General features: G+C 43.8%; 2 protein-coding genes and 1 long non-coding RNA gene across 10 annotated transcripts; 2 read left to right on the top strand and 1 right to left on the bottom strand.

Annotated features, from left to right (window-relative positions):
* The first annotated feature begins 2,659 nt into the window (after positions 1 to 2,659).
* On the top strand, positions 2,660 to 8,244 carry TSPO2 (translocator protein 2). Of its 2 annotated transcripts, none has more exons than XM_075054833.1 (4): positions 2,660 to 2,822; positions 4,461 to 4,667; positions 5,127 to 5,265; positions 6,218 to 8,241. In XM_075054833.1, exons 2-4 carry the CDS (start codon positions 4,495 to 4,497, stop codon positions 6,398 to 6,400), a joined length of 495 nt encoding a protein of 164 aa, XP_074910934.1. In that variant the 5' UTR covers positions 2,660 to 2,822; positions 4,461 to 4,494; the 3' UTR covers positions 6,401 to 8,241. The 2 variants fall into 2 exon arrangements, with proteins under 2 accessions (XP_074910934.1, XP_074910935.1); XM_075054834.1 differs by lacking the exon at positions 2,660 to 2,822 and adding an exon at positions 4,061 to 4,192 and having other exon boundaries at positions 6,218 to 8,244.
* A 513-nt stretch (positions 8,245 to 8,757) lies between these two features.
* Positions 8,758 to 15,572, bottom strand: LOC142043543 (uncharacterized). Of its 7 annotated transcripts, none has more exons than XR_012654070.1 (4): positions 15,483 to 15,572; positions 13,918 to 14,079; positions 9,548 to 12,293; positions 8,758 to 9,414 (listed from the first exon to the last, which is right to left on the bottom strand). It is a non-coding gene; the product is annotated as an uncharacterized LOC142043543 (long non-coding RNA). The 7 variants fall into 7 exon arrangements; XR_012654069.1 differs by lacking the exon at positions 15,483 to 15,572 and having other exon boundaries at positions 9,548 to 10,766; positions 11,394 to 12,293; positions 13,918 to 14,735; XR_012654068.1 differs by lacking the exon at positions 15,483 to 15,572 and having other exon boundaries at positions 9,548 to 11,560; positions 11,773 to 12,293; positions 13,918 to 14,735.
* Positions 14,801 to 24,727, top strand: APOBEC2 (apolipoprotein B mRNA editing enzyme catalytic subunit 2). The gene is made up of 3 exons (XM_075054828.1): positions 14,801 to 15,164; positions 22,976 to 23,523; positions 24,110 to 24,727. The coding sequence occupies exons 1-2, from the start codon at positions 15,037 to 15,039 to the stop codon at positions 23,514 to 23,516; spliced, it is 669 nt and encodes a 222-aa protein (XP_074910929.1). The 5' UTR covers positions 14,801 to 15,036; the 3' UTR covers positions 23,517 to 23,523; positions 24,110 to 24,727.
* The last annotated feature ends 453 nt before the right edge of the window (positions 24,728 to 25,180 follow it).

The following is a 25,180-nucleotide window of genomic DNA, read 5'->3' as shown; positions in this document are numbered from 1 at the left end:
TCAGCACTTGCGGAAAAAACCCACAACTGACCAGCTGGAAATTCCTATATAATTTCATATTATCCGGAATTTTTATTTCAACATAACTGAAAACTTTAAGACAAGCTTTTATTCTTTAGAAATAAAACTAGGGGATTTTTTTTTTTAAATGGCTTTTCATACTGATAAATTAAATGTTTTATTCTGTAATGTCAAGGCTGGCAGGGTTGGGTTGCTCAGAAGACAGTGATTGCCATGAAGGTTCCTCCCTGGCCACGGCCGTGTCCTTTGTGGCAGCTCAGTGAGCACACTCACGCTCTCATCAGTGGCAGACAAACCAGGACGACTTTATTGCCGATGTAAATCAGAGAAGCTCCGCTGGCTTCTGAGGAGCACTGCAGATTTATGCCAGGAGCTGACCCGGCATCTCTATTTTCAAAACTAGGGCAGATTGAAATATGCTGTTTTTCAATAATATATTCAGGTTAACAGGGCTTTTATATTTGGGCAATTAATCTTGCATAGACTGAGAACCTCTTGGGACAACGTGCAAAGGTTGCTAAGAAGAAGAAAACACACACAGTTGTGTAACTTGGTTCTCCCATGTCTTTTCTTTCATGAAAACACATTGCAGTGGTACAGCAGTGATCTGAAACCCAGCAGTAATACTATTTTAATAATCAGAAGCATACCAAGACATAGTATAGAAATTATTTTACTAAGAGGTAGTATTACCTCATCTTGTATTACTGTAAAATGATTCAAACCAGAAATATTGAGACATAAATCTGTGGTAACAGAGGAAAACCAATATTGTGCTAGAGAAAGTCTTTCCTGTTTATTGCAAGCCCGTTCCCTCCCGTGGCATGTGCTCACACACAGAAGGGGAGGCCTGGGGCACGCACACACGCTTGTCTTAGTGTGTCTTAGTGTCCCAGTCCTGATCCCTGGTTGGTGCCACCAAAAACTCTTCCCAAACCTGATCCTTATCTTTCTGCACTCCCTCTCGCAGTCTCTTCTATCTGCCCAGCAGCCCCACTGCCGTCTGCCAGTGTCTTCAACTTAATCATTACCTAAGAAACACCGTAAGAGATGCTATTCGGAAGTCCAGACAAGCGAGGTGTACCACATCTTCTTGCTTAGGAAGCAGATGTCTGCCCAGGCAATGGCATCCAGCCTGCTGTGATCCACTTTCAGCAAACCTATTGCATATTTTCCCATTTTTCCAGGTACCTCCATGTCTTCACCTATCCCTTTCTTTGCTCTAAAGCTCGAGTAGGACTGATACATGACTTTTAGGCCTGGCATTGCCTCTGCTGGTTTTTTCCTCTTTGCATTTGCTATTCCCCAGTCATGCAGCATCATCCCCAGCTTCACAGATTTACCCAGATCCTTGTAATTTGTCCCTTAGTTTTTAATTCTTCAGCACATTAGACTCTAAAATAGCCTGGGAATACAACTGCTATACGCCAAGCAAACCAGTCATCATGGCTCTATGCTTAAGCCCAGGGAAAGAAATACTACCAACTAAAAACTGTTGAACTGCTTGCTTTCTGACAAAGTTGCCAAAGCCTGGTGAAGGCAATGCTACCCAGCGATCTGCGTGATGACTGCTTCGCAGAGAAGTGGCTGACTGCAATGGAAACCATTCAGTCACATATAGTAGCTGCATCACTGCACGACAGAAGTTTCCAATCGCAAATAGCAACAGACTCTGAAAGGATATGCAGGTGGCTACTGCTTGATTAATGTGTGCTGCATCTGTTATTTCAAAGTGGCAATTACGCTATATAAACACACCACTGCAATAGCAGTGCATTGATTTATGCTAGCTGAAAATCTGTGCCTTTACACTGTTTTTTTTTCTTTCTTTCCCCTCCCACAAAAATAATTTCCTTCTGAGCTCAATAAAACAGAAGATCTCATTGGTTCTATGTTATAACAGTAATACTGCATTCTGCTAGGAACCAGCAATTCTGCCTCTGGCCATGAAATTCAGGTAATGACCCATAACTGAAGTAAATTAGTGTTTCATTTCCCATCCCTTGCAGACAGCTTACTAATGGAAATTGATTTCTGGCTTTTTTCTTTTTCATTTAACATGCTTGTGTAATGTCTTTATTTTAGATTCAAGTGATTTCCAGTGAATTTTAGCCAAAAGGCTAGCGTACAGGCAGCCACCGAAAGCATCTGGTTAATCAATGTTGCGTTAAAGAGCGCACGGGGGACTGGCACGGCAGGAACATCCTCGTACGTGCAGCCGGCTCCTTCTGTCCTGCGCTCACACTCACAGACACGCTCTGGGACAGATCCTCAGACGGAATAAATCAGCAGAGCTTGCATCCATGTAACATGCACGGAAGTCCTACTGTTATGGACCTGATCCCTTATGCACAAGCTCTTACACAATTACCACGTTCATTTAGATGTGACACACTTTAATTTATGCTTTCGCACGCCCAACACGCTCCCAGCCCAATAAAAAGGTGCTTCTCTGTCCCATGCAGCCACCCTCTGACCTACAGGCAAGACGCGTGTCCTCAAACCAAGCCAAGAGCCTCAGATGTCACATCTCGATGGCGTTGGGACCCAGAAGCCGGTGCTGCCCTTCGCACGGTTGCTCAACCACCCCCAAATCCCCTGTAATTCTTGCCGAACATGGGCTCTCTTGTGTAATCTGATACAGCCACCAGCGAACGCACACACACCCTTTTTTCTGCTATTTAGGTAAAACCCAGCTGGCAATTTCTTCATTGTATAGCAGCACCAGCATTAGAGACAGAAGCTGGCCTTGGATGTCCAACCCTTTTTCTTTGCAAGAGAGAGAAAGGCAGTAAGAGGCGGTAAGGTTTTTTACAGCTCCTACCCTGTTAAGTTGTAACAGCTGTGAGACAAAATAAGGTTTTATAAGAATGTTGCGTTATTTTCAACCCTCAGTTACTTCTGCAGTCTATCAGGTTAGTCTGGCAACTACAAAGAAGTTGGGAGGAGGGAAAAACCTACTTTTCCCATTTTACCTTTCAGAAGTACTATGGAGGAACCAGAACTCAGCTGGTGCTGTTTTACACTTTAAAAGCAGGACTAACAGCTATTATTTTTCTCAGTGTTCGGTTGATTTTCTAGTTCCATAGACACTTTAATAGCGCTATAAATTGTCTGGTAAAGGAATTGTTAGTTAGAGATGGTGTCTGGGGTATTTGTTCCTTATTGATGTATAAATTGGCTTGTACTGCTGGCGTGCATTTCTAAAGATGAATGCTTTGTAGCATGATGATAATAATAACAATTAGCATAGGATATAGCAAAGTGTTAATTGTGAATTAAAATCCCAAACAGAGATGCCTGTGCAGATCAGTCCTCTCCTGATGCTCCCTGTTTCTCTGACCAGTGCTCAGAGTGCCAGGGACATTTCCCTGGGCAAGGAAAATTTTCTGTGCCTGCTTCTCTCTTCTTGCATTGCTAAAACCAATCTTTCCCAAGTGCATTTGCTCGGGTGCAATTTGTATTTATGCTGATAGCACAAAACTGCTGTGCTCCTGGCAAATTGTATGTGTTATTCCCGATGAATGCTAATTTGGGTTTAATTCCTTAATGGACCAAAAGGACAGGTGAATACAGAGACCAAAGGCAGGAGGACAGAAGACTGGCAAGTTCAGAGCCCTAGTGAGGATAATGGCAGGGAAGATACGGGAGAGAGAATGAAATGCTAGATGTTATCCTTATCACAGCTGTCTTGTGTGGGAGCATAATGTAATTATTAAAGTAAATGTTCCTTCCTCTTATGCAAGAGGAAGACCGTGAGCAAATTAAGAAACTACTCTTGTGTCTCAGCTTACCTGCTTACAGAGGTGAGAATCCACCTCTGCCTGCTAGGGCTGCAGAGAGGATTAAACAAGGTTCATTGAGCCCTTAAAATTTGCTGTAAGGGTGTTGTCTTGTTATAGACCTCATTTAAAATATAAATCCATGGTGAAAAATTAAATGAAGTCAGAATGGACGGGGTTTTCTGGGCATGATCTGTCTGGGTTTTCAAATTCAGAATAGCATGCAGAGGAGAGATAACAGCTCTGCTGAGACGCGTAGCCTCCGTGTACGTACACTGAAGTTTGTGTGCTGTCTGACTTAGGCATTTGGAGGAGGAATGATAAAAGTAACTGCAGTCTTGTCTTCTAAGAGTATAACCACCTTAGCTGAACCCTGCCACACGGATATTGTAAGAAGCCATGAAATGGCAGGGGGGAGACACTTTGCTGGGTAGATCAAGGGCAAAAATGTAACCATGACAGAAATAATTACCCCTTTTTCAGAGATTGGGAGATGGGCAGAGGGGAGCGAGCAGCAGAGCTGAATATGATATTAAATTCTTACCTTCAGCCTTAGAGTCTAAAGCGGAATATGGGCAATTAGAGAAAAAGCTTGAAAGATCTAAGTAGGAAAAAATGTCTTTAAAGTGATAATCAATTATTGTTTTTAACTTACAGCAGGCAAAAGGCTACTTCAAGCCACTAAGGAAGGATGTGGGCTTATACTGTTGGGTTTACTGTCCTGCCTCATGTTGGAGGTTTCCTTGGCTGGTTCATTAATCGAAAAGCAATACCTGTTTGGTATGAGAAGCTGAAAAAACCTTCATGGTGTCCACCCCGCAAAATGTTCCCTGTTGCTTGGACTGTCCTCTACACTGGCATGGGGTAAGTTCTGCATACCGCTCCCTCTCGTCCTGCTGTGTCTGATACACAGAGGAGCAGTCATTTCAAACTCCTTCATTTGCTTTTGGGATATCCCCTGTACCCGAATCAGCAGAGCACGTCAGGTACTCTTATTCCCAGCAGATGAAATACAGCCTGAGCCAAATTCTGGGCTGAGTTCCTCAGATTCACACTGCAGGCAATGCTTTTGGCCAGGGACGCAGCCCGTGCTCAGCTTTGTAAACAGATACTAAAACCAGCCACTGCTCTGGGGAAGCTGTACGAGCCACGCAGGTATGAGACGGGCGATGGGTTTGAGAGCAGCGAGGGACACGGATGCAGCTGGCGCTCAAATATGACCGTCCTGCGAGTCCCTGTTGCGAAACAACCTCACATGAAAAGATGCTGTGTGTATTAGGGGTTTACTCACTGCAAAACCCTGATGCGTTTCCCTCTTCGCAGCTATGCCTCCTACCTGATATGGAATGACCTGGGTGGCTGCAGCAGCAAAGCTCTCATCCCGCTTGGCCTCTACGGGGCTCAGCTGGCCTTGAACTGGGCTTGGCCTCCCCTCTTCTTTGGTGCACGTAACCTGAAGATGGTAACGTATCTGCCCATCCATCCATCTGCTGGAGGCTTGTTTGGTGGTGTCCCTGCCACGGGTTTGGGGGTTATTTGGAGGTTTTCTAACTAGCATTATGCAACTGTAAAGCGAGCTGCAAGAAGAGCTTTTGCTCTGATACAACTCATGCTGCACCTGGTTCTAGACAATGATATCAGCACCTTCCACTCCTCATCCTGCTCTTGATATCCGTGCAGATAGCTGGCTGGACCAGAGCAGGGCGGGAGATCAGGGAGGCAATAGCCTGCTGCATCTCCCAGTTAAGGGTTCGGGGTTAGAGATAAGTCCTTCTGGGAGTCACACCCTGCACCGGCAAGCAGCAAAGTTAGCATCCCCGGGGTTGCATATTAGCTGCGGGTGGCTTATCGAGCAAATACAATGCACTGTGCATTGCAGAGCCTGTTAGGAGGATGTGCACAATGGTAAGGCACGGCACAGCTGAGCCTGTGCTATATTCAAAAAGCACTTCCCTCGGGTGCCAAGGCCTAGAGGTGACAGAAGCAGAGAGTGGGATTTATGTTTCCACCTGAATTTTGTCACTTTGTGGATGAAAGGTACATTTAGAAACTTTGTTAAGTGATAATAGCCATCAGTATTAACATAAGCATGTTTCTGATCTGTCTGCATAGGCATTAGCAGAAGGGGACACTGATCATCACTTACAGTGTATTAATCTGCGGAACTCGATAATGAACAAAAAAATTAACATTAGTCTTGGCTCCTGGTGTGACACGTTCAGATCTCACTGATTAGAGTTCAGAGCCAAGGTCCTGGGGTTTAGGATCACTCCAGGTGACTTTTCAGCACTAAACCTCCCTGTATTCTTATTCCATCTCCCCACCTTTAGTAGGATGGTTTAGAGCCGTGCTGGGGAAGACTGCTGCGTGTTCCAAGGGTGAGCACCCCAGTCAGTGTGTTCTCTCTGCTCCAGGCACTGATTGACATCCTGTGCTTGGACGTCCTGGCGATAGGCACGATGTGCTCCTGGTACCGCATTAACAAGACAGCAACGCTGCTGATGGTGCCTTACCTGGGCTGGCTGGCCATGGCGACTTGTCTCACAATCCGCATCTGGAAGGACAACCCTGAGCAAAAACCAGGAAAGAGTGAATAAGAGCGGGACAGATATGAAGGCATTTTGTGAAACTAAACTATGCTGATGTGAACCAAGGTCTAATAATTTGGGGGATTCATTTTGGGACAGGCATCAGAACATGCCTCCTCCTCCCACGTTCATCGTGGTTGTGTGAAAGAAAGGTTTGTACCATGCGCTTGTGTGCTCCTTTGAAGTAACCATGCATCCTTAACCTGGGAACTATTTTCTCCAGCACTGTTGAGATTCGGGGGCTACAGCTGTATGGTGACCTTAATGCTATGAGGTCAAATTCCATTAGCCAAATTAGGATCTCACGATGCCAGCATAATTGAGTAGCAAACCTGGACACCCCTCGAAACTGCTACCATTCCCCCAGAGAGCAGAACTTGTTCACACGCGTGGTAAATCCCATCTCCTCTTCAGGGACCGAACAAAAATGGCCTTCACTCATGCACACCAATTTTCAAGAACTTGATTTTTTGCTATTTGTGCTGTTGCTTCATTTTCATGTATCACCTGGTTTGTGCTTTATACCATTAACTTTTTATCTGTCAGCTACTGAGCAAGCAGTAATCTGCCTTGTTCTGCTAGTGAAAGGAGACTGGGCACTTTGACTTCTATTTGTGGAGTATCGCACTTCTTGAGTTTCATGCTCCAAGATAAAGCAGCAATGATTAGAATGCAAATGCTTCTCCCAAGGGGAAATTTCTCTCTTCCACCTCTGTGTGCTATTCCTCATCAGAAAAGAAAAACTAACATCGGTGCCTTTGAAAAAAATATTTTAAATGGTTTTTTTAAGTACAGAAACACAAGAGCTTTTGTAAAATTTAAGAACTTGCTCACACTGCCTTGAAGGTTGTAATTACATGATTGGCAAAAAGCCCCATGCCAAGTCTGTCAGGTGCAGTACAATTATCTCATCCCAGTCTTTCCACTCCTGAATATTATTGATCAGGAAAGGTTAAAATACACGTAGTTCCAGAGAAATGGGACCAAGCCATGGCAGAATCAGACACAAGAGGAGCATGGACTAGCCCTTGTCCATTCTTTATACTGGTCATTGCCTTTGATAGATCTGAACCTTAGATGTTGCTGTCTACAGAGAATATTTGCTATTATTTTTTAATTGATAGAATGTGAAGAAAAGTGGTAAGTGGATCTTCTTTCTGGCAGCTGCCTGTAGATTAAGGTGCGTGGGTATACTTGCAAAGAGTGGGGGTGGGAGAGCTTAGCTGGGGATGTAAAATAAATTGTATTTGCTTTTAACCAAGCCACTTCTGTTTGGAGAATAAATAAATCCAAGTTATTCTTGTTTTACTAATTTGGCACTAGGTTTGCAAAAGCTCAAGGGATCCTGTCTGGAGTCCGTGGCTTGTGCTCTGACTCCAAAGGGAAGGGGATGGGCAGCCAGGCTCATTCCCGGTGCATGTTAGGAGTAAATGGGCTGTGGGGGTTTCGAGCCTAAAAGTCCCAAAGGTCCCTCGAGCCCCGGCACAGTGCAGACACGCTCACTTGGGGATCCATCCCCGTGACAGTCTCCTCCATTACGCTTCGCCCACAGCTTCAAGGTAAGGAAGCTAATTCTTGGGTCTGAGGTCCTTCCTGAGCGACGTCAAGCCTGATTTTTAGAGATGCTGAATGTGCCCGGGTCCAACTCACGTCAATGGCAGAGCTGGGTGCTCAGCATGACTGAAAGCTGGGGCCAAGAGAAACAAATACCAGCAACTGAGAGCAGCTGAAATTTGTCGTACCTTTTTAAAATTTGGTCATATATCTTGTTCTGTCATTTTGATCCCCTCCATTATTTTTCCCTTCTAGCTACAGGACACCTTTATACAAGACTGCTGCTGCAAGCATATTGCTGTAATCTCCCGAGTAAAAGCTGCATAAGAGCAGGCCATTGAATAGACGTGGCTGTAAGCAGGGGTAGGACTATAAAGCATGAGCACTGCAAGCAGCACTAGAAAGATCATAAGCTACTTTAAAATAAAAAAAAAAAAAAGAGGGAAAAAAAAAGTGCTATATATTTCAGGGCTTTATATAACTCTGTTACCACTGAGCTTATTTACAGTGATGCCTCGTCTGTGTCTTCCAGAAAGCCACATGCCAAAGGACAGGAAGACATAAATTATTTCGTCCTAAAAAGAAGCTAATATCTGGGCTGGAGATTCAATTCAGTGGAGTTAAGAATGATTTAGGGCGCCTGAACATCATTATGCCTGTCCTTTCCTAGTTAGCATGGCAAAGCCACGGGGAATAGAGATGAGTAGAGCCACCTAGTGAAGGCAGGAGGGATAAAGCAAGTCTTTACAGTGAGCTCTGCTTTTGAAAAGAGTGTTATTTAAAACACATTTAAGTTGATAAGTGACTCTAGATCTGGTTCAAACCTGCAACGTTTTAATAACATTTCCAAATTCAATATATGCATGCATACTTGATCAGCTTTCATAAATTAGTTTGCTCTCTCCCCTTCTTCCCATTTTTTTTCTGCAGGTAAAGGAAAATCTGTAATTAAGAGTAATAGATATTTTTGATCTTTTCATGTTTGCCCTCCCCATTTCCCCAATTGGTGTGACTAGCTGACTTCTCGTCTTCATTTCAGTTCCTCTTCCTTCGAGTCCACCTATAAGTGCACCAATAGCTTCTCTTTGCTACTTGCATTTTCTTGCAGGCAGCAAAAATAGCAAATGTTCCTACATGTAACATACATAATAGCTTGAAATCAATTGACAAAGTTAAATTCAGCAAAGCACCCTCTTATATTAATATTTAAAGCATCATTTAGTATATTTGCTATTTAAACAGATACACTAAAACCCCTTGCATAAAAATAACTTTAATGACATTTCAAAGGCAGTCATCTAGAAAATTTCTTATTTATACTGTGCAGTGCAGACCAAAATCAGCCTCTGCCTTTGTGGATCCAGAGGGGCCCTGGTTTCCCATTAGCGCTGCCTGACGGGGCTTGTTCTCCTGGTCCCACGACGGCTGGAAGAAGCGCGCGGCCACGCAGCCCTTGTCTGGATCCATCCCTGTGTTACAAACAGACCAAAGGGAAGAGGAGAAAACCAAAGCAAAGAGGTGCTAGAAATGCACAGCGCAACGAGGAACCTGGCTTGCTAAAATCAGTGAAATTTTGCCTCCGAGCGAGAAAGGGGATTTCACCTGAGGTCTGCTATGCGTGAGCTGAGGGCTCTCCTCCCTGCCACACGCCGTCTTCCTGAAGGGCCCTTTTTCCCAGGGGATCCAGAAGGAGCACTGGGAAGTTTTGCTCATGCCAGCATCGAGCAGGCGGCAGGCGGGCTGGATCACCTTAGCAGGCACGCAAGGTGCTTGTCCAGCCCCACCTAAATTAGCTGATGGAATGGATACCACGTCCCACCCAGTGTCAGGAACATTCATAACCCACGACGGGACACGTTGCAGCCTTCATGATTCAAGCGGTGACTCAGACAAAGGCCGTGCATTTGTGACAGCTTTCATGGGGTCGTGGCATTTGGAGAGAAGAGCCACCTCTCAGATCATCATGTCTAATGATGATCCCTCTCTTCAACTTCAGCCAGTCTTTCCAGAAAGATGTATTTGATATTAAACTGATCGTTACTCAGTCCAAAGGGCACATCCCCTGGCTGCTGGATACACAATATTTGTGCATAAACAAACTCTTTCTGCCTTTCAGTCCAGCCTCTTTTCCTAAGCCTTGTCTCATTCAATAATTTACCAGCTGTTCCAAAAAACACTCAGGCTTCAGTAGTAAGGAACTTTAATTGATTTGCTGATGTCTGGAACTATGTTAAAATAGAGAGTCAAATGCTAGAGAGGATTTGCTGCTGCGTGCATGTAAACTTCAGAGAGCTGACTACGGTTCAGCAGCTCTCCCCACCACCCCTTCGTTAGCACCGGGTGGTGCAGAAAACAAATTCCTCTGGCTTTAAGCACCTGCAGCACGGCTAGGGCTGACCTTCCCCTTCAGCTGCTCCCAGTAAAACTGCAGCAGAAACCCAGCAGGAAGGAGGCTGCGCTGCTTGGAGCCATCGTTAACTTCCAGTCGGGCTTTGAATTCATCAGCCAGCCAGCAGCGCCCGCCAACAAAACAGGCTCCTTCCCAGCTCTACAGCAGCGTGGTGATGGTGTGCGAGGGTTGGGGATCGCAGGCCAGGGAGGGCGATGCTTTGGCTGTGAAGATGAGGCAGGCAAGGAGGCGAGAGCATCGTTTCTCTCTGCCGGCACCACAGCTCGCTTCAGCTCTGGTTTAGTGCCTTTCACGGGGAGCTGCCACCCTGCGCAGAGGGACACGGGCACTGTCTGGGTCAAAGCCATGGGATGCTGCGGGGTCCGACGCCGGTGTTTCCTGCCCCTTCTTTTAAATCTTAGCATTGCGGTCCTGCAGCAGGAGGAGAGGGACAGGTGAGAGCCTACAGGGGCCGAGGGAAGGAAATCTGCCTCTGCACATCACTGTCAGAGTGTTTATTTATTTATCACGTAACGGTAGTTACAGCTGGAAAAAGCAGGAGGGGGATTGCTGCCAGACAATGTATCTAGGGAGATGTTTTGTTGGTGCCACCAGCTGTCCCCTTGGAATAGAGAGCACGTCTGAGCCATGACTCACACAGCCAGTGTCTTATTTCACTCTCGCATCTCTCCAAAAATGTTCCTCCAGCCCGAGAATGCAATAAAAGCCTCCTTTTCCTGGCAAGGGCTTTCGCAGCCAGGTCTCTTCTACTGCCCCTTTGTGCTCAGAAAAGGAAAACAGTCATTTTAACTTCAGGAAAGTAACTCCTGCTGCAATTAGGGGAACAGCAGATGACCTGCCTGGCAGACAGGTCAAGGGAATACAGTACCCTCTATGTAAGATACCTGTTCAAGATAGGGGAAAAAAGTCACCAGATTGTTCAGAGATGCCTCTAAAGTCAGTGGAGAAACTATTCTGGACTTGGATGGATGCAGGATGAGACCTTAGTATCCAATAGTCCAGCAAAGCCAGAAAGCTTGTCCCAGAACAGGTTGTCACCTTAGCCTCGCCTGGCTAGCAGTCGCCTTTGCGGGCAGCGTTCCCACGCAGACAGCTCTTCGAATCTTACTGCAAGTCGGTGTCCCTGAGGTCTCCTCCTCCCCATTACTTCATCTAGCTCTGCTCAGGTATACTGGCCTGGATGGCCCGACACAGTGAAGCCAGACCTTTTAAAACAGAGGGAGACAGACTGCCAGATGTTGCGGGACAGCACATCTGTCACGGGATGGAGAACAGGCTCAGGCAGGAAACCACAGCTGGGTCTGTGCCACTGAGATGGAGCTGGCTCAGTGGCCGATCCCGCGGCTGCGGTGCGGGGCTGCGGTCACCCCGTCGGAGGTTTCCCCACACGCGAGGTGCAGATGCTGAAGAGGATTACCTGCGAGGGAAGAGTCCGCACCGACCGACTGCAGCCAGCGTGCTGGCTACGGGGAGAGGCCGCGGGGCTCCGCTGGAAACGAGCGTGGTTTAGCCCTTGCTGAGGGGCGAACAGGGGGGATGAGAATTATTCTCGTTCTCCCTGCGCAAGACCTGATGTGCGTGCGGATCTCTTGTGCCTCGTCTGTGGCTGAACAGCGATTCCGCTGTGCAGGGCTCTCCCAGCAGAACGAAATTCATAGTCGACTAAATAAACCATTAAATCGGTGGGGAGAGGGGCAGGGTGGAGGGAAACCTCAATAAAAATGCTGCCTGGCAAGTGCATTGATTTTAGTTAACCGAAGTGCCATGGGGAGGTCCTTACGTCACGCTAGCTGCATCCCTGGCACCTCTCAGGACCTGTGCCCCAGCTCCTTCTCTGAACTTGCTGATGGAAAAAAAGTTCCGTCGCTGGCTTCAGTCTTTAGGCCCACGCACGCATGCTTCTGTACACAGGCACGCATCTCAGGGGAACTAGGGTCACTTAAAAACAACCGAAAAAAATTGATCAAAGCTTTCATTCCTACGGCTCTAATGCAAAATGTCAGATTGACAGCAGCTTGGTGGTATCCTTTTATATTTTTGGTGCAGGCAGACGCTGCAGCGGGGTGGATCATGACTATTTAGTGCACTGCCCTAGATGGAGCTGCGAAGCAGCTGGGGAAGGGCTGGATGGAGGTAGAGTCTCGGTGCCACATTCCCGAGATTAGATTAGAGCTCAGCCCTGAACCCTGCAGGGGGGTCAGGCCAGTGAAAGCTAAAGGCTGCAGGAAAGATGGGACCCTAGCCATTAAGAGCTTCCAAAAATAAAGAAAAGTGGGTCAGAGGGACTGAAGAGGGGCTGGAATGCTTCTTTAAAGTATAAGGGTAAGAAGGAAACAAGCTGTCACTCATTAAGAGAGGATTCCCATCCCCAAAAGCACTGCCTGAAATGTCAAAGGTGAGAGTAATTGGACAGGGGAGTTGGAATTTGAGCACAGTTACCATGCAAGAGGAAAAACACTACACCTGCCCTCCAGGAAAGTATTTTAAGCTTAAAAATAAATAAAATTCTGCACCATGAAAATGAAAGATGTTCCACAGATAGGATGTCTTGGAACTTGTCAAATCCTTGATTGCGCTGTTGTGACAATACTCTCCATGCCAGCTGTGTCAGTCATCAAATAAACAACTCCTCATCACTAGCAACCAGTGCGAGAGTAAAGGGGGGTGGGGGTGTGCGTGGGGGTGCTCTGTCCCCAGAACCACTGCATTTCGGTGATGTTACTAATGGAAAGCTACAAAGGATATTGTAGCACAGAAAGGCAGGCTATTGTTAGCAAGGGGGCTTGAAAGAGTAGCCAGAATAAATTATCTGCCCAATGGCCTAAATTTATTTCACTTTGTGATAGTGCAGACCCCTCTAAAGTCTCTAAAGAGCTGACTACAATGGTATCACAAAGACTGAGTTTGGCCTGAAAGCAGGTATTCACACCTATTTGATTTCTACCAAATACAGTTTATCCTCTTCAAACTAAAAGCAGGTTTTCCACTAAGTACAGACTGAACACTCAATCAAATACAGCTTAATATTTCATATTTATCCAAATCTTGATGATGGGGGGTTATGAACTAAGTGCAGAACCCAAGATACTGGAGATTTGATTTCCAGTATGCTTTGGCTAAAACATGACTTCTGCACAGCTACACATTTTCCATTTACTTTCACTGTCGTGGCACAGCAGGATTAGTCTCTGAGAAAAATCTTACTCAGGTTTTCATTAGGCTTGGCTCACATGGGATTTATACAAACTTTAAATGATTTAAATTTAGAGTGAGAAATTGGAAGAATTTCACATAATCCTGAAGAAAAAGAGAAAAAAGAGACAACCCCCCCAACCCAAACATAAAAACCTCTTTTTAGCGCTCATGTGAAAGCTACTTTACCCCTGAGCACCCTTCTAAGTTATCACAGCCTCTTCAAGAAATCTACTTGATACAGTGCCGAGCAAACCAAACATCCCACACTTGTGTCAATAAAATCTTTATGGTCCTTCTTGTTTCTCTTTGTGTGCAAGGCAGATTCCACACCCACACTAGTTCAGGCAAATCCCAGTAAGAACCTTACCAGAATATCTCCAGTACTCTGTCCTTGGCATACTACCGACACCGGTCCCAGTAATTACTGCGTAACCACGCACACTGCACTTCTCATCACACCTCCGGCACAGGCTCTTAGCTGTCTGATTCTTTGGCTCCGCTGCAATCACTCGTTCAACATCTGCATCCTCTGCAGCAGCAAAGGTGAAAGAAACAAAGAAATACTGCAAGAAAGTCTAACCCCAGCAGTTTTCAATTGCTTACTCTTACCTAGCTATGTTATCGCTCCCAGTATGCTGGGCACTTTTCAAACATTCAGGCAACAGGGAGGAAAAAAACCAGAATAATGGGCAGATGCTCAGCACATGCACTTGGAATTGCCCTGCACCAGAAATACTGCCCCACTGTGAACTATAAGGCTGACGCTAAAATATCTGGGAGAAGGTTTTGGCTTGCATTTATACCAGTACGATGTGACTCCAACTCCAACAAGCAAGATTTCACCCTGTTCAGCTCCCGTTTTCAGTGTCCCTGCATGGATGAAGAGGGTGGAAAGAAAAGTAGGTCTTCTGCTCCTCTGAGCACTCCTGCTGTGATGCTCCAGGTGGCCCATGAGGCCAAATCCACCAAGAATGGGAATTTTTCAGCAAACCAAATGGGGTCTGCCCCTTTCCCCTCTTGCCTGAGCCAAACCAGTGGTCCTTCAAGGTCAGCAATATAATAAACTGGCAAAAGAAGGTAGGTGGAAAAGCTTCCAGCTTGCACCTTGCCAGCTATCTGTCACGCTAATGGATAAATAGATAGTCATGCTTCCAGGATTTTCCATCCATTGCTTAACCCGCCCACAGTGAAGTCGTCACTTAATTTTAAATTAAAAGGGGAGCAAGAGAGATTGTTAAAAAAGACCTAGAGAAAGCAAGGGAAGGAGGCGACATCTGAGAGCCCTGGGTCACCCTACCCCATCCAGCCTCTATCATTGCTGCTTTGTTCCATATTTAGCTCCTGACAACTGTGCCTAGTGCAGGAACTCCCAGCTCTGTTTTTCCCTCCTCCCTCGGCTGTCTCCTCTCCCTTAGAGAGATTTCTCTCAGAAATTGCTCTTTCTTTTTCCCCGTGGCCATAGGCTAATACCCCTGTACTCAAGAAGATGGCAGAAAAGCAGGAGGAGCCCAGCAACGCCCAGAATGGTGAACCTGACAACGCAGAAGAAGGCGAGGAAAAAAAGAAGAAGAAGTTGAAGCGGGAAGACCTGCCACCGTTTGAAATTGTGACAGGGTAAGAGGTTTAGATATAAATATGAGGGTGCAGGAGAGTGAAATGGGGATGTTCAAAGGTCTCTGCCTCGGCTCTTATGTTGGGTAATTAAAGATAGCATCTTCAGCCAGTGCACTTCTGAATATTCTTAAATGGTGTAAGTATGGCTTTCATTATTGTGAGATTTTGTTAAACGTTTTGCCGATTTCCACAGAGGATGGATTCACACCAGGCAGGCAGACAAATCTGTTTGTTTTATACAAGCAAGTCTGTTTCTATGGCATTGACTGATTCCCTTACAGTGCAAGTAGTCCGACTAACTGCAATGGGATCACTTACCTGATGATATCAGGATGGAAGGTATTGGCCCTTGATGAGGACTGAATATTGATTTCTTGGTGTGATCAATGGCTCTTGTCTGAAAGTTTCTCTATCTGTGGATTAGGAAAAATATGCCTGCTATGGCTGATTTGCTTTACGGACCCAAGGGACAGATTTTTCAAGAGAACTGAAAGTCCACATTTTTAAGGGCTCCACACCCACAGCTGGAACCTGACTTTCAAAAAAGCCTAATTCACAGAAAGGCACAAAAACAATAGGCGGTTTTCAAGACAGCAAAGCAGCAAGCGGCTCCTTTTGCTCCAGTGAGCCTGGTCTTTGAAAAAGGCAGATATAACAGAGATCTACTAGGACGCTGAACTCTGTCAGACATAACTGACAGCTGCAACTAGAAAAAACTCTGTAATCTGCTATCTCTAAGCATTTCAAAATGCTCATTGTAGTAGTAGCAAGATGCCCTATGTCATTCTTCCCTCTGGCCTCCCTTAGCAGTTACCAAGGCAGCGTTCCCAGCACATAAACCAAAACCACGATTTCTTCCAGCTGCTCGAATGTAAAGCTCAGGCCAGACTCTAAAATCCCACTTGGAGTCCTTCTGCCTGTGACATGGTCACTGGTAAGAAAGATTCTACAAATAAAATTTGGCTGGCATTTCTGAGAACGGTGCATGAGGCAGGACAGCGCCTATGTCTGATTCCTGCACAGGGAAGAAAAAAAACATTTTCTTCTTAAAATGTGTCTGCTCTGAAAAACCACTTCTTGGGGTGAGGCTGTTCGCAGCCTTTGGTCTGTCATACGTGATCATAGAAATAATACACGTCTGCTAGAGCAGTGACTTTTAAGAAAAGCACACCCCTCTGCTCGGAACAGAGCTAAGACACCAAAAATTATTTATATAAGCCAATGGACCAACGACACATATGGTGACAACTTCTAGACACTTAAGACTTACTAAAATGAATCTCAATGAGGAAGATAGATTTTTCACCCTTAGAGCACTCAACTTGCAATTAGAAATGCTAAGGAATTGGGCAATAGCTTCAAACTTCCTTGCTAACCCCGACGACCTGGATAGGAATTGGTGTGCTAATCATGGATGAAAAATACTTTCTTAGTGTCATCCTGCAATGAATTATTTGTTGCAATGACAAGGGCGTTGCAGAATTTGACAGGACTTTCCACTCCGGAAAGGCGGCAGCGAGAATGCGAGGGATGATATGTGCTTGCAGAAAGGGGTAACAACAGGAGAACTTAACCTGCCGAGGCTCAGGAGTGAGCCACGCTGCCGGAACCGCACCGGGGCAGAGGTCCTAGAGTTAAGAGCGGCAGGTGATGCAAGGAAGCCTCAGGTAACGCTTTTCTAGGGAAAAGTTAAAGTCTGCGCTATGGCATCTACGTACGTTAAGCTGGTACCAGCTGATTTTCACATTCTATACCCCGATACCAAGCAAGACAGGAGTTTCAGTTTCTGAAAGTACTCAGACATTTGGTGAGGGACCACAGAGCTGTCAGTATGTGAGTATTTATACCGTCCTCATCACAATATTATTTGGAAAGTGCTTATAAATATCTGGTGAATTCCTGTAGGAATCATGACCAAGTCTCCTCTGATTATTAGTTTATTACTAATATGCTGGCTATTAAAGGAGAGAATGAGGAAGTAAAGCAGAAATCCTAAAGGACCCTGAAAGAGGTACTGAAAAATCCAGCAATTTTTACTTTCATTTTAAGACGTACGCTGTGAGTTTAGACTGTGCCTCGACCTGGTATGATCACTGTTGGGATTTTTCTAATTATTTACAAATTTTCAGCCAATAAAGCCAGTTATGTGAATTATGAGAAAACACATAACTGCAACTGTGAAAGCACTTACATTCAATTACACTGCATTTCAGTTTTAGCCCTTGGATTAGGGGCATCTTATGACACACAGCCAAGTTTTCAAGCTGTTGCTTATAGCTCTAAGGAGTCTGGCTTACAAGAAAAATACTGGGAACCTAATTACTCTGTTTAAGAATATTAACCCCCTTTTTGTCAACATTTGGCTCAACACAGTCCTGGATAAATATAAGCCCCATCTGTGTACATTTCATGGCATTTAAGTAGACACATTTATTTACACTTTCCCCAGGGTGTAAATGAGGCTCCTTCTAGCAGTGATAAATCCTTGGTTCCTGTTACAGTTGATCATTACAGGCTTTCTGTAATCAATGAGCCCAGCATGAATGTGTTTATTTGTGAATAGTTGTCAAAGAGCAAGCAAAAGGACACTGTTTTATTGGGTCAGATAACCTAAGACCATAGTATAAATACTCATTGAACAAATATTTAAATTTAAAGAATATGTCCTACTAGTTTACAGCATCTTTTAGCTAATCCCACATTTTCATTCTCTCATTAGAAGTTCTCAATCTCTCTCTCAATCTCTCCTCCTACCCAGCATGCGATAGTGCTGGGGTCGTGCTGGGCAGCTGCTGTATTCCTCCAGCCTTCCTTACTTCAGCAAACTTAAAAGCACATTATCTCTTCAGTCCAGTACCATTCTTATAGATTGAGGTTTCTGTCTCAAAGTTTCACTCTTTTTCATCTCAATACAATCTACCAGATGAGAAAACACTTTGCTGCCCAGGGCAAGCACTTCAATAAATTAGGTTTGAGGCATTTAGAAAATCACTAAAAATGACCATTTAATGATGATCTTCAGAGAAGTAGGAGAATGAAGATTTCAACTTTTACCTTCCCATATACCGCAAGTGAGCTATGTGACCACCTGCATCCTATTGTTGGAGCAGGTGATTATTAAGAGTATCGTGATATTTCAGTGCCTGTAAACAATTTTTCAAAGAACCTTCCATATACATAAAACTTACCTGCAAGTCCTACACTGACTATGATGCCTTTATTGGAGGGGGAAATGGCAAGAAAACTTCACTAATTGCAAGAAAAAACAAAAACAGAAAAGCAATTAGCCTAGTCACTGAAATATCTGATATTTGTATATTTTAAGAGATTGTAAAGTGACGTGCAAGATGACACAATTTCTATGTTTAGCATTTATAGCATTATAGCTTCCAGTATAAGAAAGTATATTGGAACTCACATCTCCTAGGCATATTTTGTTAGCATTATCTTTCCTTAATGTTGGAACAAAAAAAAAGAAAAGGGTAAAATAGAGACATTAACATTTGTACACCACCTGTCATTCAAACACGGGAAAACAGGCTTGCCAAGAATTAGTCATTTACTCAGAAACAGTCTATTCAAAGCTAGACTTGAGTTTCCAAAGAAGTTGTCTTAGTTTGTTGTAGTGGTTGACACAGCAATTTCAGAGATGTATTTTGATGCTCAATTGTTTGCAAAGAGTTTCAATCTACCCAGATAAACAATACAATTATGATACTTCACTTTGCAATGAGGGTCATCTGCCAAGCATGCTATAACTCAAAGGTGAGAGGCAGCATACGGCATTTAAGTACGTATGCAGTCTTACAGTACATATGGTTTGGTTTTGCCCATTCTTCCACTGCCAAATCGCTCGCTGCGAGTCTTTCCAACGACTCACAGGACCAGAGACACCTCGTCCAAATCCCCACTGCTGGGAAGAGTCACATAGCAAGGACTCAGCTAAGCCCTGTCAGGACAGACGTTTACAATTCACACTTGGGCTGACATGTCCTCCCCGCTCTGGTTTACATGGGATTAAGCAGATTCTTGCTAACGAGCACACACAGCTCATTGGTTGCCTACGTATCCACGATCAGCAAATTTTCCAAGCTCTCAGCCAGCTACTTACAGGCTTGGAAAATGCCCTTAGCTTTGTTTATATTCTTTATCGGAAACTTATTAATTAAGCTGATGCATATTCCATGTTGCTAGGAGGGCAGATTTAGGTGAACATCCCAGATAATCTTAGACAGACACCAAGATGATAAGCAATAAAATCTGTCTAGAAGGCCTGACTAAATACACGTCTGAGTCAATACATCCTGGAACAGATCGCTGCTGTTTAAACAGTTTATCAAAACACGCAGATTCAATCTCATCACTGATGTAACCGCTTTGCAGTCAAGAGAGTTAAATCAGGAATGAACTTCCATGTGACTCTGATGTGCTACATTTAAAGACATGATGTTATTTTAAAACAACTTGCTGTAGCCTTACAAACTTAGCTCTGAAACAAGGCAATGGGTGGCTTATGTTAGACCCAACATAGCTGGACTTCAAAGACATCATTAATTAAAGAATCGTTAAATCATTAAACAAAGAACCACTCATTATCTAGGATATAAAGCAGGAAAAGCGCTATTCTCGGAAGCATGCAAATTTCTTTTTGTCTCAAAGAACATGAGAAAGGAGTTCAGGGAATAAGAGGCACTGTGCTAAATTAGAGTCTGATAATGCCCTTTAACAAAATCAGTGGAAGTCTTGCAGTTCATCTTAAAGAAGATGAGTCTCGCTCTAACAGGTAACTTTAAGTCATCTAACGTAAGTGAACAGAGGTCAAAATGGTAAGAAGGAAGTTAAAGTAGTCTTTCTGGGTAGTTTAGAAATTGTGCAAGCTAGTGCAGGTTTCCCTTTTCTAGGCTTGTGCAAACTCTCAATGCAAACCAGAGAACCATAGACCAAATCATACCCTAGCAGCATGATTTATTTGCTCATTAATCAAAATAAAAGTCTGTATCCACACTACTGCTTCTCATCCCTCCTTAATACGCTGCCAGCTAAAACATTAATAGCATGAAAAGCTCCCAAACAGGCTTTTCTATTGTTTGTCCCATCTTGTGCAGATCTCATCTAAGTAGAATTGAACAATGTCAGGGTTTAATTATACAATTTAAGAAGCAGCTGAAAACCTGCTTCTAGTAAAATTTCTAAAGCCAAACCTGTACTCTAAACTTCCACTGTCACGAATCAATGATACGTGAAAAGAATTACAGTGGTCCTTGACTGACAGCAACAGTAGATATTCCCAGTGTAGATGCAGTTCTACGAACAGAATTGTTTCGACTCTTGTTGCATTTGGAAGACTAATGATCTTCCTCTCCGAGTACAAAGTACAACTGTGCCAACCTAACCGCATCAACTCTCACACCATTTGGCTGGTATAGTACACTGATATTCCAAGGGAAGTTGTTCATCTGTAAAATCATGCGTTGGGAAATCCAAAACAGAAGTGGGAACTGTAACTCCAGGCCTTTTACTGTGAATCTGTGTCACAGGCCCAAATGGACCCTAGATACTACTGTAGTATCATAAAAAATTAAATAGAGAGGGTGTTCTTTCATGTTTTAAATTTCTCAAAAGCCAAAAATGCCACAGGACTTTGGCAGCAAGAACATTCCTGGCTGCATTAAGACAAGTATGGAATATACACATACTGAAGAGAAATTTCTGAAACTTTCTAAGTGGAATTAAACATTTATGGAAAATTGTATTTAAACTTTTAAAATAACACAGCTAAAGCAGCTTGACAATAGCTATAATTTACTCTGAGTTATGTATTTAGACAGCACACTATTTCCAATTCATTTCTAAGCAAAAAGCCATTTGCTTACGGTACATCATGTAGTATTTGCAGCCAGGTATTACATGCAGAACTCCTAAGTGCCTATTCCCTGGTCTTTCTGCTCAGACATTTCCATTGCAATCCCTCCGATTTGCACAGAATATCACGCTATTTGGGGCTTTTCATGCTGTCCTAGCAAAGCCTTATCCTTTGCACTTTATAGGAGGACATCCACTGATTTTAAAAGGCATCAGATCCAGGTTTTCATGAACAGTCCTTCCTCCTGACCTGCAAACACCCCGCATTTTCACTGTGTCCCATGCCAGCATTTCCCACTAGCAAATTGACAGTACATTCACTCCTTGTTCCCACATTACTAAGCAAGCATAACATACTGATTTTGATTACTTTCACTCTTTTCCATACCATTCTCTTCCACCGTCTCTGGAGACATCTTGCGAGGCATTGCATCACAAATTGTTCTTTCCTCTCAGCAGAACAACGCTTTGCCACTTACTCCTGCAGCCTTGTTGCTCTCTCCAATTAAAATTTCCAAGAGTCTGAGAATCTCTCCTGACCTTTGCTCAGTGTACCCCCTGGAGAGGCCTGACATTATAGTCTGACTATAGATGAGACAGGGATGAATAAGACACTTACTGTTTTACAAAGATTCATTATTGCCTCACTGGGAATATCAAGGTTACAGGTCTACCTAAAGCTCAGATGAGAGGAATGCAACATGCCAGAAGATTACTGGGGTGTAATAAATGAAATGTTGTGTTACTACTTTATTTCACCTTGGCTTTGGCTACTCCGTGCAGTCTTCACTCCCATCCTTTGTAGCATTTAGCAGGTCACAAGGCATGTTGTGAGAAGTGTCTTTTTCATCTTTCCACCTAACATCCTTCAAGAACCAGTTCTTGTACTGATGTACTCCACAGTTAGATGCTACGGGGGCAATCAGGAAAGCCTGGTACTCCATAAGAAAGCAACAGGTACTATGAGATGATGCAGCTTTCCTTTTTCACCTCTTCAGTCAGCAACGCGTAAAAGCTATACACAGTATTTTAAGGGACTAATTTTAACTTCCCTAAATAACAGCAGACTACCTTGTTTGGGTGAAAGAGCACTGCAAACACATTACTCACTGCGATGATTCACTTTGGATTATGCTTATTTAGAAACCCAGAATGGCAGAGGTGCACAACAAATTAAAGTATGTGAAGTTTATCAGTAGTATCCATGAGACAGCTATCAAACTTCAGTAGGAAATACACTTTTTCATAGTGAAGTTAGATTTGATCTCAGATATTTTATTAAAACTAAGTCACAACATATTCCTACTGAATATTAGTATTCAACTGATACTGGAAGAGTAAAACTAGAACACGTAAAAACTCCAACTAGTCGGTCACGCTTGCCTCTACTCAGAGGAAATCCAGACTGCAAAAGCACTGGGGGTAAAACATTAATTAGCAATGCCAACGTTCTAACAATTTAGGACAACAGATCCCACAGATTAACATTGCAATACCACTCCCAAAAAACTATGTTAATGGCCTAGAAAACACAAGAACAGTTCAGTCTACAGGTGCATTAAGACTGGGAAAATGCCAATTGCCGTCTCTCCTTACCAAAAGTGAATATCATAGTCTCAAGAAATACATTTCAGAAGCAAGTTCCTCTTCAAATACCTCAATGCAGATACCAGACATTCCCAGTATAAGTTTGTTAAAATGAAGTGAAAAAAGACTGGGTAGTAAGAATGGGCCTCGAAGTCTCACCACACAGCGATACTAGCTGAATATCTTACAGTGTTTGATGTATTGTTATCCTCCTATTAAAAGGCATCTCCTTTTAATACATGAAAAAATACAGCTATCATAGATGCAGCAACTTGTCCAAGATCACACACAAGAACTAAACCAATGCTATAACCCCTTATTATCTGCCTCTGAGACGCCTCTTTCCTCTCCACTCTCTATAGGGAACGCCTCCCAGCCATGTTTTTCAAATTCCAGTTCAGGAATGTGGAATACAGCTCAGGCAGGAACAAAACCTTCCTGTGTTATGTTATTGAGACCCAAGGCAAAGAGTCAGTGACTTCTCGGGGTTACCTGGAAGACGAGCATGCGGCCGCCCATGCAGAAATGGCTTTCTTCAACACAATTTTACCGAAGTGTGAATCAAACCTCCGCTACAACGTCACCTGGTACGTCTCTTCCAGTCCCTGTGTGACCTGCGCCGATCGGATAACCGAGATGCTGAAGAAGAACAAGAACCTGCGTCTGACAATCATGGTAGGGCGCCTCTTCATGTGGGAAGAGCCAGAAATGCAGGCTGCCCTGAAAAAAATGAAGTCAGCTGGCTGCAAGCTGAGGATTATGAAGCCTCAAGACTTTGAGTATGTCTGGCAGAACTTTGTGGAACAGGAGGAAGGAGAGGAAGCAAAGGCTTTCGTGCCATGGGAGGACATTCAAGAGAACTTCCAGTATTATGAGGAAAAGTTGGCTGAGATTTTGCACTGAAGCTCACGTGAGTGAGGATTTCCACTTGGTCACCTATCTATTCATATTAGTATTACAGACTCCTCTTTTTTTCTTCCAGTTGTTAAAGGCATAACCCAGAGCCAGTTTCAGTTACTGTTACTCTCACACATACCTGGCTGGGTTTGCCTGTACCCAAATATTGAAAATAATCCTAAGCAGTACCTTCCCCCTTCAAAGGTGGTAACACAACAGCAGGCTCCTCCACAGCAGACACTTAAGGGAGTTAGAACTGGTTTTTGTTTTTTTTTCTCCTCAGAGTAAACACCTCCAGGAATCAAGAATAAAAAGGTATTAGGGTCACTAGGTGCAGCAAGAATACCTCATTGTTGCCCACGTGCATGATATTCAAGACACATGGCAACAGTGAGAGGAATGTACAGAAAAGGGGATTTCCCCCATACCTCAAAGCCTAGCCCTCTAGAAAAAAAACAACTACTAGAGGAAATTAGAATTATCATTGCAGAATTCCCCCCCACCCTTTTTTTAAGGGGTACTCAAGAGTCACCTATTTAAGCTATAAAAACATGAAGGCATTTAAAGGTTCTAACATGTCCCTCTTTTTCCTTCCCCAGGACCAATTCAGAAAGGATCCATGAAGAGAGATGCAACAGACTTGGACATCTGGCACACTCCCGCTTTCCAAAGCTTTGATTTCAGCAGGATGGAGTACCAACTCCTGGAAGACTAGACTGATGGACTACAAACACAACACAGATCTTTGGTGTTTGGGATTCCTTTGTTTTATTTTGTTCCTTCCTCCCCACCCCAAACAAACCCATGCTGCCTCTGCTGACAGGAAGAAGAGAAGGCAACAACATACTGTGTGATTGAAAGCCGTGGATGAGATGGATTGCAGTGGACCTACAGGAAAGACTGTAGGCTTTGCATACTGAGACTACTTTACGAGAAAAGACCTTAGAACAAAGCTGCCAATTAGACAAATGCATTTAGAAAGTACATACACCATAAATGTTAAAAAGACAGGGATTTAAGATGAAAAAAAAAGCTTTTCTTCCTCTATTGTCCTCAATAATCAGAGCTGTGATTTAAATCAGGGCTAACTGGTTTATTCTAAATTATGATGGAAGCCTAAGTACTCAATTTCAAATACTTTCTCCCCTTATTCAATGATGTTTGTGATATAAAACTGGGAAAAGCAAAGTGAAATAAAATTGGAAGTCACTGCAAAAGCCTACAGCACTGTTTATTCCTTCTTCTCTATTTGCAAGAGGTCCTAAATTTAATCTGACAAGTGAGACATCCTGGGACAGCCACATATGAAATATTTCATAGCTGAAGTGCAGCATGATAAGAAGGGAAAATTACTATATGCCAAAAAAAATTCAAGAGTACATACAAGTGTGGAAGACAGAGAGAGAAAGAATATGGGTGTATCACTTTCCATGTAAAACAAGACACAAACCAAGCAAGGGTCACAGGGATGCTCATTAGCCAAGAAACTGAGTCACGGCTGGTTCTTCCAAACAGTTCATGTTGGTTTCTCCTGCACTGGAGACACAGCTGGACACACACACACATAAAAGTGCTGACTGCACCCATCTCTCACCTCAGTCAACTGCACTAAATTCTGGCATAAATTTTCAAGGCAGAAAAAACAAGTGGCAATAAGAACACCTTTGCTG

The sequence above is a fragment of the Buteo buteo genome, chromosome 23 (assembly GCF_964188355.1).
Source record: "Buteo buteo chromosome 23, bButBut1.hap1.1, whole genome shotgun sequence".
Taxonomy (NCBI): domain Eukaryota; kingdom Metazoa; phylum Chordata; class Aves; order Accipitriformes; family Accipitridae; genus Buteo; species Buteo buteo.
The sequence above is the reverse complement of the archived record's forward strand: the minus strand, read 5'-3'. Positions and strand labels throughout refer to the sequence as shown.

Coding starts and splice junctions, on each gene's coding strand:
- APOBEC2 (XM_075054828.1), top strand. CDS start 15,037: ATGGCAGAAAAGCAGGAGGAGCCCAGCAACGCCCAGAATGGTGAACCT. Junction 15,165..22,975: donor CCGTTTGAAATTGTGACAGG/GTAAGAGGTTTA, acceptor CACTCTCTATAG/GGAACGCCTCCCAGCCATGT.
- TSPO2 (XM_075054834.1), top strand. CDS start 4,495: ATGTGGGCTTATACTGTTGGGTTTACTGTCCTGCCTCATGTTGGAGGT. Junction 4,668..5,126: donor GTCCTCTACACTGGCATGGG/GTAAGTTCTGCA, acceptor CCCTCTTCGCAG/CTATGCCTCCTACCTGATAT. Junction 5,266..6,217: donor GTGCACGTAACCTGAAGATG/GTAACGTATCTG, acceptor TCTCTGCTCCAG/GCACTGATTGACATCCTGTG.